At 31.4% G+C, this 12,723-nt stretch overlaps 1 protein-coding gene and 1 pseudogene across 1 annotated transcript in view; one reads left to right on the forward strand and one right to left on the reverse strand.

Annotated features, from left to right (window-relative positions):
• The window catches only part of LOC126005982 (prefoldin subunit 3-like), a 1,144,584-nt pseudogene that overhangs the window by 783,543 nt on the left and 348,318 nt on the right, over positions 1-12,723 (reverse strand).
• The window catches only part of GLRA3 (glycine receptor alpha 3), a 559,340-nt gene that overhangs the window by 491,334 nt on the left and 55,283 nt on the right, over positions 1-12,723 (forward strand). Inside the window, exon 5 of the mRNA XM_049771299.1 lies at positions 10,654-10,791. Within this exon, the coding sequence (XP_049627256.1) occupies positions 10,654-10,791 (138 nt within the window). The remainder of the gene's footprint in view (positions 1-10,653; positions 10,792-12,723) is intronic.

A 12,723-nucleotide genomic window follows, 5' to 3' on the forward strand; every position in this document is an offset into this window, starting at 1 on the left:
ACATGTTTCACATGGGAGTTTTTAATCTCCTGTTTTCAGGAAGTGAAGAGAGATTAGAGCACCTTCTTGCATTTGTAGTTCCTTTTCAAGTGCCTTTAGCCAAAATAATCCTTCAGCTAGAGTGAAATATTTGGGGAGTGGCAGAATGTGCTTTAATAAAAGTGTATGTGAAGGGTCTGGGAATTGTTGATAAATCCAATTTTAATACCCCTGAGGTTTGGGCAATGTAATCCAAAAGCCAAAGGGAAGAATAAGAACTGGAAATTCACTCTGACATATTTCATAAAGAGTTTCAGAGACTATAAGATGCAATTTCTGAAAGAGAAAATCTAGTGAAAAAAATAAAACCACTTAAAGAAGGTCATTTCAGTTAGAAAAGCCTACATTTAGACATTGTTGGCAGAAATTTCTAGTCAAGGGAGGTACACTGATAAATTAAAATCAATCTTATTTTATCTGAAAGAGACAAGTTCTCAAAGAGATGGGTGGGATAGTATCAAAAGCTATGAAAATATGTTTTATTTTAAAAGTGATTGAAATAAAAGATCTATTATTACTAGTGACAAAGATAAGCCCGATGAATATAGTGAGGTCCAAACTATATTCCAAAGAATTAAAAAAAATAGAGTATGATGAGATAGTCGGAAGAGTAGGAAAAATTTCTCTTCTATTTAGGATACTGGTTATTTAAGAAAGATGAAAAAAACACAGTATCTGAAAGTCCCTGGGTCACAAGGCCTCTTTTTTGACCAAGGGAATGCTTACACAGACTTTTCTGCAGACACGGCAGTAACATGAAAGAACTTTTGTTTCTGTCTTGATCAGGACATTTTCAAGACCATTAAAAGTCCAACATGGGAAAATAATCTCCTGCTCTCTTTTCTTTTCCCTGAATTCTTTTTTGTTTTTGTTTTTGTTTTTGTTTTTTAGGACTGCCAGAACATTGGCTCTAGTGGTAGTGGCCATAAAGGTCCTTTCATATTTCAGTTATTAAACTACCTTACTTTGCAATTTGACATTAATTTAGTTCACAATAGTGATATTATTTATTAAAGCTTTCAGACAATTATAAGGAAAAACTGTCCAAGTAGAAGCTGCTGAAGTCAAATTCTACAAGACATATTTCTTATACTATTTTATAACAATTACCCATCTTAAAAAATAATGGCCTAAATTGAGTCTAAAATAATTCAGCTTTCAAGAAAACAAGTTATTTTTCTCTCCTCAGTGAATTCTGATTGTAAGCAAGAAAACTATATTGCATTGGAAGCATGGAAGACAAACTACGTAAATAATTTTTTTAATAACAATGTGAATGCAAAAGTCTTAATTACTTGTGATAATTCAGTTTTCTTAAATTAAATAGTTTTTCAGTTATTTATGCTTAGTGGTCCTAAGCATTGTCAAATGCTTTATAAAAATGAAACAGGCAGGAATACTCTATGGAAGAGAATTTATAATTGGAATTCCTGAGGAAACAGTAACAAGTATGATATGTATGATATGATATGGATACAATCAGAAATAAAAATTGGGAGAAATCACTTTGAAACCAGAATCAAAAAATTTATTTTACTTACTGTTTTGTTTGGGGAGGGGCACACTGTGCTCAGGGTTTACTTACTGTGAATGACCTGGGGAAATTCCTACATTTAAGTATCAATCAAAAACGATTATCCAAGTCTTAATATGTTTCACATATATGGATATATGGTTATATATATTTACGTATATATGTTCAATCACGAGAAGTAAAGCCTAGAAGCCCCTATTTTGAAGGACTCTTAGGATTTATTATTTCTGTAAAAAGTCTTATTTCATGAAATATGATAAGCATTATTAAAAGTTAAAGAGAAACTGACTAGAGGAAGAATTTACTAAGAGTGAATAACTACTAGGGTGGGAGCCACAGCACAGCAGGTAGGGTTTTTGCCTTGCATGTAACCAAACGGGTTTAGCTTACCTTATAGTGCCTTGAGAACTGCAAGAAGTTATTCCTGAGTGCGGAGCCAGAAGTAATCCCTAAGCACCACTGGAATGATAACTCAAAGGACTGGGATGTATGCCTAGTGTGCACGATGTGCTGACCTGCCCAGTAAGCCCTGATTTCTAGTTTGTTGGCTCTAGTTGTAGCCCCAGGGACTCCCAGCATAGTTGGGTCAGCCAACATCAAATCCACTGGCCTACACAGTGAGGCTTAGCATTAGGGATTAACTGATCATTATTTGGGATACTCCCTCCAAATAAAAGAAATTTTATTTGTTTGTTTGTTTGTTTGGGGCCACCCCCGGTAATGCTCAGAGGTTACTCCTGGCTATGTGCTCAGAAATCAGTTCTGGCTTGGGGACCAGATGGGACGCCAAGGATCGCACTGAGGTCTGTCCTGGGTCAGTCACGTGCAAGGCATTAAATGCCCTACTGCTGTGCTATTGCTCTGGCCCCTAAAAGAATTAATAAATACTTTGGTAAAGTCCATTTTCTCTAAATTAACAATGACCCACTATCCATGCATTCATGATGTAGATTTCAAACTGAGACTGATAAAGGAGAAATAAATTGTCAAAAATGAAGCAGGCAGGAAGAATCGAGGGAGGAAGATTTATGATTGGAATTAATGAGAAAACCGAATTAAGTATTAGCTAGGGATACAATCAGAAATAAAAATTGTGAGAAATTACTTTGAAACCAAACCAAGCACATTGTTTATTTTACTTTTTTGGATGTAAGAGAGCCACAGCTGTGCTCACAGATTACTGCTTGCTCTGCACTCAGGAAATCACTCCTGGAGAACTTGTAGGGGGAAATACAGGGGATGCTGAAGACTAAATCAGGTTCAGCTGAGTATAAGGCAAACTTCATACTCGCTGTACTATCTCTCTGGCGATATTGCTCGGGCCTCAGAACTAAAAATATTAATATGTCAAGTGGAAGTGGAATTTAATGAAGGAAAAAATTAAGCAAAACATAGTATATGTATATATACATATGTATAGTATATATAATATATAATAAAACAGTGTCATCAGTCATCAGTGTTATACTAATTAACGTATGTGCCAAAAGGTTTATTTTACATAGAAAAATCAAGAAGTTTTCAAGATATTTGTGAATACTAAGACACAGCATATCATATTAACTAAAGACTAAAAAGATAAATAAATGCTTACTTGAAAAATGTCTAAAAATTCAAGAAAATAAATTTAATATCACAAAACAGATGACAGGAAAAATTATGGGGCACAATCAGGATCATACTATAAGTCAAAAGCTATCTTAATTATAAAAAATTTATAATCTTAATTATAAGAAATTTTAATAATTTCTAATAAAAGCAAAAATAGCAGAACTATAAAGTTAAAAATAAATCAATAATTTTCTGGAAAGTACAGGTATGAATATTTGAATCAGACATGTAAGGAATTTTCAAAGAAAGAGTAACATCAGAGTTTTGTTAATGTTATGTCTGTAGGAACATTTACAGAAAAAGTGGAGTATCCCATAAAGAGAACATCTATAAGAACATCCCAAGAATCGGGATCATAGCCAACAGAATATTGACTAAAATGATCAATGATATGTAGCATAATTATTATAGTTTGATATATGGGAGTATAAATTATATATTTCTATGACATTATATATTTGGAACTCAAAATCACATACAAAATGACTTTAAAGAATAAATCAAGGACAATTTGCATAAAGAAAATAAGAATACTATGTATTAAATAGTGCTAAATGTGATTAAAATAAACACAGAAACGACAGAGCTTTCTAAAAGAATTAAACAACAACTGGTACACTTCTGGAAAAAGTTGCCAAAATAATATTAGGTCCCATATGAGAAAAATTACAGAACGAAGAGATAAAAATTGTGGTCTCTTTATTGATTGAGAATAATAGAAAACATCAATTGCATCTAAGTGATCTTATTTAGATAAAGAACTTCAGGTTGATGCTTTATCTAAAAATGAAAAAGAAAAGAAATCCATATAGATTGCTTATTTCGTCATAAATGAATAAGTTTAAAGAATCGAGATAACAATGGGGGAAACGAGGAGCATTTTGAGTTTTTTTTCAATGATTTGCATAAGAATTGAGTACAAACCATGTCTCCCAATCTTGAGGATATAAAGTTGCCTGCTTCATTTTCATAACAAGAGCTAGCGATAGCAGAGGAATTCTTAGGCTCAGTGACCCAGCTTTGATCTAAGCACCTGTAGGCATGACCCCTGACTAGAAAGTCAAGAGTAAACCCTGTACACTGCTTTATTTTTAAAGAATAGAAAAAGAACTGGAAGCCCTAATTCTTGGATAAAGCCTTGCAATAACACACTTCAATTTAATTTGAATCAATCATGTTCTTGTATAAATATTCTCTAGTTTAGATTATGAGGCATGAGAGGATGGAACTTGAATTGGGAAAGATGTTGAAAAATATACAGACATAATAAGATTAGAAATAGTGTATGGAGATTTCTAAACATATTAGTGAAAATAGGCCAAAGGAGGGGAAACAAAAAAGAGTATTATGAATTTAAACAAGATAGGAAAAAGGAAAGTGGAAAACAACAAGACAGTAGAACTTTTGGCACACTTATTAGTAGTACATTTCTTAGAAGGTATTTAACAAGAAAAAAATTGATATGATTTATTCATGAAATATAGATTTATATAAAACTATATTGTAAAATATTAGCATATCAAGTTTTTCAATACTTATATATTATTATAAATACAATTTCATTGTTTAAAATGCCACAAATAAACATTTGTTATCTGTGATTTCAAATGTGATTCATTCTGCTGCAATTTAAAATCTAAGCTAAATGACAAGTATAAATCAAAAAGTTTAACCATAGATTAACACATAGATTAACACATAGATTAACCTTAAAAAAAGCCAAATGCCCAGCACAGAGACTTCAAGCAGGTCAAAATAAATAACATGATATTGTTCTGTGTTTCATGTTTAGATTTTCCTAGCAAATCTATAGACTTACCCCATAGTCTACATAGTGGATTTTTTTGTTTTGTTTTGTTTTGTTTTTGTTTTTAAGTTTTTCCCCGTTAAAGCCAAAAGTTTAATCTACCATTGAAAACATTCTCCATTCAGTATCATAAAGAGTACTGTAATGACTATTGTCAATGATAACATCTGGGTGTGAAGAAATAATTAATTCCCTCTATTTTTCTCTTTCTAATCTTCATTTTCACTTATTTAAAAAAAAAATCAGGTCAATTACTAGCCTGATTTGCATCTCCAAAATTCTCAGCAGTAGAAACCAAGTAAAATGTTGATACAAATATTATGATATATGCCTCAGGAAGATTTCTGTAGTGATGCTTTGCTATTCCCTAAGTGTTTTCATTTTTAAATAATACATAATTCACACCCCAATTTGTGTGTAGTTGTTTCTAGATAAGCTGTATATTAAAGTGATCACTCATTCCTTCTCAGAATGAGATTGTGTTATTTTACTAAATTCAAAACTCACTTCAATATCCTTTTTAAAAACTTCACTGTGGAGTAAAATATGAAGTGATCTTTTCAAAAGACAAATATTCATTGACATTTCTACTTATAAATACATCTTTTTTTTTTGCCTCTTAAATAGCTATTTTGCTAATCTTTACAGGATAGAAACAACTATATTATGAATACATTGAGAATATGTCTCAGAGGAATTTATAGTGAGAGTTAATGTCTGGAAACAAGAGGAATAAGGGTAAGGAAACAGCTAAATTGTAGGACAGAGAGATATTACAGTAAATTAGATGCTTCCTTTGCATGAAACTAATCCTGGTTTAAACCCTTACCCCCACTACACATAGTTCCTGGAGCATTCCCAGGAGTGATCCCTGAGCACTGAGCTAGGATTAAGCCCTGGACACTACTCAGTGGTCCAAAAGTCAAAAAATAACAAAAAGGTAAGGAAGCAAGTATAAATGTAATGTTCAGTTTTTAATTTATTACAAGTTTAAAAAATTGTGCAAAATTTTAATAAATAAAGAATATTTTTAATCTTGATAGAATACTAAATAATAGATTTCCTTAGAAACAAAATAGCGCTCTGTAGTTTATTAAAAGCATGAAGAATAACTTACATCTACAAAGGGTCTCACAGAGACAAAATTTAGTGAAAAGTTCAGGCTAAATCCCTAAATTGAAGAAAAAAGATTTTCAGAGTACATTAAAAAATTTTTAAGGAAATGTTCAAGTTATGGCTTTAATAGAGGTTTTGAAAAAAATATCTAAACATAGCAGACTTTACTATTTAATTTTCCAGGTTTATTTTCAGATCATATCAGATAAAACTCAAACAGATTAGTCTGGGAACTTTTTTTGTCAAATTAGCTAAGGCAAAAAATAGTTTGAGGATCGCTGATTGTGGTCCAAAAAGCAAACAAATAAAGCAAATAAGAAATAGTATTGAGTGATGACTTTTGACAATGATTTTCTAACAATCTTTCTGTTGAGCACCTCATTTTAAATAAAAATCTACACGAATACTACTCAAAATAGTACTATGTATTTTGCATAACTACTCAGAGATTTATAATTTTTGGAATATTTATTACTTCTACAGTTACAGTGCTGATTAGGAAAGTAAGTTTTCCAGAAAGAAAATAATATTCATCACTAGCTATCTATAAGATTAGTTCCCTCATAACATTACATAGTTTATCTTACTTAACACAAAGTTCATTCTCTCCTAATATATCCAAATTCTTTTGATAACTTTTGATGTCAGTGGTTCTAAGCATATGACAATAAAATAAAAACATAATATAGTCACAAATCTTGCATAAAGAAAATGTCATTGCTTTGTATCCATTACACATATTTTCTAATCATAATTTAATGATGTAATTTTTTCCTTCAAAAATTAGCAAAGAATCAAGGTCCATTTTCCCAAAGTCATACAACTGTGAAATATATAGAGGCAACACCTTTAAATTATGTTCTCACTACAGTAGTCAACATTCTAAAAATGGATAGTTTCCAAATATGTATAAATTGTGATTATGGTATCCTAACTTGTTTTCTAGAAGTGAAATTTACTCAATAACTTTACATTGATATTATTATTGACATGGAAAGACCTCTGTTAATTTCATCTCTTATAGAAGTCTCATTAGAATTAAAAATTGGCCTAATTCAACAGACTCAGAGTAGGGTACTATGTTATTAGTATAACATCAGTCTAAGATCCCTCTGGCCTTAAAGACAGCTGTAAAACATCACATACCAATTTTAAAAGGAAGAAAGCATAGAGAGCATTACCTCTAAATTCAGTCTTTGTATTCATTCTCTGATTGCCCAATCCATCCATTATATTAAATTCAAAATATTTTGCTTTTATGCCAACTGATTATCCTCTTGTTAAATTAAACACATTGCAGTTTGAAGATTCCTTTCTCTCCCAGTTAATCTTAAGAATTAAAACACAAATTCTAATAAAATACTCTAAAAGGCAGAACTGAGGAAAAAAACTCCATAAACAATGTGCTAGAGATATTTCCTTGGATTGCTAATTACTGAAAAATACATGACTTTTTCTATCAATCAATAAAAAATTATTTAAGGATTATCACTAAGGATTATTTTGAAATCTGTTTTCTGTAAGACAATATTAGAATTCATAAAAGTAACTTACTAAAAGCACTATTTATACTTTAGACTATATTTTTACTTTAATATTCAGGACATATACTAATGTCCTTATTGGCATATCTTGTTGAATATAAACTAAAATTTCTAGGTAAATATAGACTAAAATTTCTAAATTTGTTGTTATGCCCTTTTACTTTAAATATTGCTTAAGTGTTAATAAATCTGAAAATATTTTCAATATAATTTCTTTTGCTTTTTGGACCCCACTCACTCATGCTCATGGCTTATTCCAGGCTCTGTGCTCACAAATCACTGGTGGTGGGCTTGCGGAAACATATATGCTGCTAGAATTAAACCTGGATTGCTATGTGCAAAGCCAGCACCTTGCCTTCTGTACAATCTCTCTAGTCCTTTACTTTACTAAAATGTATTAGTTGCTGTTTTATTCTTCAACATAGTGTTTTTTTTAAACATTTCTGAGCATCATAACTCAATCAGCTTTTATCTCTCCAGACACTTATTACCTTTGTATAATACAACATTTTTTCACTCTAAAATTTACTATACAGTATTATATTCAAAATAATGCTGACATTTATGATTTTGGTAAACACAGACATCTCACTTTATCACCACCAAGGAGACCAAGACCTCCACCCAGCCCCTAGATCACCTCACATGCATCTCCTCCATTTCATGTCCATCACCAATCTGGAAATCTCAATGGTCATATTTTCTTAATAAAGTCATAGTTATCTGTTCAGAAATATATTGCAGACACATAGTGTACATACTGCAAAGCTCAAGTTCCATAAAAACAATTGAAATGGTCTCTCAAGTTTATATAACCAGAAATATCCTTCATATTCTGGGTTGGAAATTTCGCCTCCAGGAGATCTATATTATATATTACATATTCTATATTCTATATTACATAGCACCTTATGTTCCAAAACACCACCAGAAATGACCCCAAGCACCAAGTGGTACAGGTTACTGAGTACAGTCAGGTGTGTTTCAAATCTCAAATAAAATTAAACAAAATAGTTATATGTTAGTTCTCCTTGAGAGTTTAGAGAACATGTAATTATTAAGGAGATTGCTTTGGCAGCTCTGTAGCTTAAATGAATTCACAAGTAATAAACAACTTGGTTTATAAGATTATTCTAATTAATGCATAAATTATAAATAAAAATGTTTTCCTTCAGTACATTTTGACATAGCAGGTGTTTCTTGTCAGGTCAATAAAATTCACTTGAGCAATATTTCTCTTGGCAATAGTTAGCAAATCATATGCTAAGTAAGTATGAACATTTTTTCCTTCTATTTTTTAAAATTACTGCTGTTAGATAAGGAGCATAAACTTTTGCAAGCTGGGTCAAACCTCAGCATTTCAATGTCTATCTTAAACATTTGAGAAAACTGGGCCAAAAATGATTCTAGTTTGGTTTTCAACTAAGTGAGAATTTATAATTTATTAATAAATCTCTAAACTCATGAACTTAAATGTATTCTTAGCCCACATTCTCCCTTTGAATATATTTTTCTTTCATGTATTACTCATACAGTATTGAATGGTAGTCATTTATTTTTTCTTTTGTAATCTTTTACCTATTTTTAAACTAAAGGATAAACTAATTTTTGAAAAGGTACTATTATTCTATGTCTGAAAAGTATCCTCAAAATAAGCATATTTATACTAAAAATGTTGAAAAACAAGCCAAACATGCTTTAGGCTTAATTCAGAATTCTCATATATTTTCCATTTCCAAATTCTATCTTATCCTCCATTTTGATTTTTATATTTTTTAAATTGTGTGTGTATACTCAGTATGCTTCTGTGTAACTAAAACAAAAAAAAAGATATTTTGAAGATAAAAAATACAGCAATTTAAGCATTTTTTTTGCATCCAGTATATTGATTTACAATGAACTTCAGATGTAAAGCTTTCTCAAGTGTAAAGGAGGTGAAATTCTCATTGGAATCATCTTTCTATCTTAATATTTCTTTTTTCCTACATCCTTAATGACCAACTTACTTTAACCCATTTTTGAACTTTGTTTTTGTTTGTTTTTGTTTTGGGGACACACCAAGCGGTACTCAAGGATTACTCTTGTTTCTGTGCTCAGAAATTACTAATGGCAGGTGTGGGGGATTATATGGGATGTATGGATTGAACCTGAGTAAGTGCAAGGCAAAGTATACCCACTGTACTATCACTCTAACCACATTTTTATATCTACATAGGATTATCTTTAATTTACTTATGATTTGATTCATTTAAGTTATTGATATTTAAACATCTCTATCTTAGGAAGTAGGCTTTAAATGTATATAAATTTAAAATTATATATATTATATATAAATAGATATTTATATATCACTTTGGGGGATGGGAGAGATAGTTCAATGGGCTGAGCACAAGTCTAACATGCAGGACACCTGGGTTTGATCATTACTCTGAGCCAGAAATAGCCTCTAAGCACCACTAGTATAACTCAAATATGTAAAGCAAATATCTTAAATATTACCTTTCTCATTTGGGGGCATGAAACACAGAAACAGATGTTATAAACTAAAATAGATCATGATTAAAAGAAAAAATCAGTTTTGGCAGTATCCCTATGCAGATGTTAAAATTTCAATCATTTCCTAATAAGTTTCAGTTTTACTTTTATTGATAGAGTTCTCAATCCTTTCAGGGAAGAAAAAGGAAATCAGGTAAAGCAGAACCCTAAGGAATGGTTGTATAATTACTCAAATTGTCTCTTCCAGAAAAGAATGTATAGACATGTTCATTAGGTTTCTCTAAGCCATACAAAGCTTCTTATTGACCATCAGCATTCATTGAACAATGGTCCAGAGAAATCAACATCTGTGGACTTTTGTGAGGATTGTGTCCTCCATTGATCAATAAATGAGATGAAATTTATAAAATTTGGTTTACAAATTTATGAAGGTTATATGTGTTCTTCATGATTTCATTTTTTAGCTGTTTTCTTGTGCTATTTTTATTTTGTTTTGTTTTTCCTAGTTGGGTATACAATGAATGACCTCATTTTTGAATGGCAAGACGAAGCTCCTGTACAAGTAGCAGAAGGACTTACTCTGCCCCAGTTTCTATTGAAAGAAGAAAAAGACTTAAGATACTGCACTAAGTATTACAACACAGGTGAGGGGTTGAGTGTTTTTAAGACACGATGGTAGTTCTGTGACAGTTGTTTAAAGATTTATACCTAGGAATTTCCCATCATGCTAAGTTAATTATTGTATGCATGGTATATATGTATATATGTATATATATGTATATATACATATATATACAGTATATACTGTTGGGTGTATATATATGTGTGTATATATATATACATATATATACATATATATATACACACATATATATACACCCAACAGTGCTCAAAGCTTACTCCTGGCAGGCATCCTAGCAAATGGGATGACTGGGATCCAAATCAATAAGGCTGAATGCAAGGCAAATGCCCTGCCCACTGTGCTATTTATCTGTCCTTTATCATTATATTTTAATGATCATGTTTTTCTATCACAAAGCAGAAAATTAGAGAAACATGTTGGCATATCTGTTAGTGTAGAGTTAAGTAAATTCTTGGAGTTTAATTGTATTTACAATCATTTTTGCAAAATATTTTATAATTAAATAATGTTTTCAATGTAATTTTAATTGTTTTATGAGTGATAAATTATGTCTGTAGCCATAGTAAATTCTACTTTTCTAATAGTTTATTAACAAATTTTAATTTAATGTCTCTTAAGACACATTTTCTTGCATTTTAAGATGTTGCTATTTAAGCACATATCACAATACTAACATGGGTCACATGTAACACTGTCACATGGGTATCAGAACTGATCTTTTGCTTTTGGAGCCAAATACGAACTATAGTTATCAATGCACGATTGAGAGACTTTTGAGATAGTTACATATATTCATGAGATTGCTCACTTCTCTAAGTAACAAGGCCTATTCCAATAAAATTTTTTCTAAGGATGTAACCTTTTCTCACAAATCCCATTAAACTGCTTACAGTTAAGATATTTTCCCATTGTGGTTCTTGTTTGACCTTCCTCTAGCGTCAGCTGCTGCTCTGACATTTCATTATGGTAACTATGAGTTCGTGGGCTCAGAATGTTACAGAACTGGAATCCAACTTTCCAATTGGCAAGGCTCTTATTTGTTTATCTCTTCAATCAACTTACAGTATTTGGTGAATAAATCACTAGCCTTTTCTTCACTTGGGGTGAGATAAATATCTGATGTAGTAATAATTAGGATTCTCATCTGGATGGGAAAGACGAAGGGCAAGCTTGTAAGATCAGTGCCTTTGGTCAATTCTCTAGAGGTGGTTTCAGTGAGAGACAATTACTGGAGAAAACTAAAGAGTTTTCAACTCTAGAGTTGAGTAAGGGTAGATTCCTAGGGATGTTATTTCAAAGCACAAGGTTGGAGTTGTTCTTAGTGAATTCAGATCTTTTTCACCTTTTCATATAGTTCTGTGATTAGTTTCATTGTATTACTCTTTGCAACAACTATTCCCAATTTGTGATCTTTGAACTTCTATACTCCTTTTTCATTAGCCTCTTCTTTACATATTTATCCTCAAACTGATACTCATAGTCATAAATACTTTTCAAATAAAAACCTCCTCAAAGAATTCTAAGTAATAAATAGTTGTAACAACTCCAAATTCTGCCAGAACAGTGGCACTAGAGGTAAGGTGTCTGCCTTGCAAGTGCTAGCCTAGGACGGACCAAGGTTCGACCCCCTGGAGTCCCATATGGTCCTCCCAAGCCAGGAGCGATTTCTGAGCACATGGTCAGGAGTAATCCCTGAGCGTCAATGGGTGTGGCCCAAAAACCAAAAAATAAAATAAAATAAAATAAAAAATAAAACTCCAAATCCTGATTTCTCTTACTACATTAAAATTTTAATTAATTTTTACTTATGTACAGTTTGCTTCTTTTATTACCATACTTTGTAAGACCTAGGATTAAAAAATTATCTTTATTATTTTCTGTGTTTATGAATTTTAGGCTCTGCTAAAGTTCAAAGGTACACAATGAATACTTA

This window comes from Suncus etruscus, chromosome 4 (assembly GCF_024139225.1).
Source record: "Suncus etruscus isolate mSunEtr1 chromosome 4, mSunEtr1.pri.cur, whole genome shotgun sequence".
NCBI classification, from domain to species: domain Eukaryota; kingdom Metazoa; phylum Chordata; class Mammalia; order Eulipotyphla; family Soricidae; genus Suncus; species Suncus etruscus.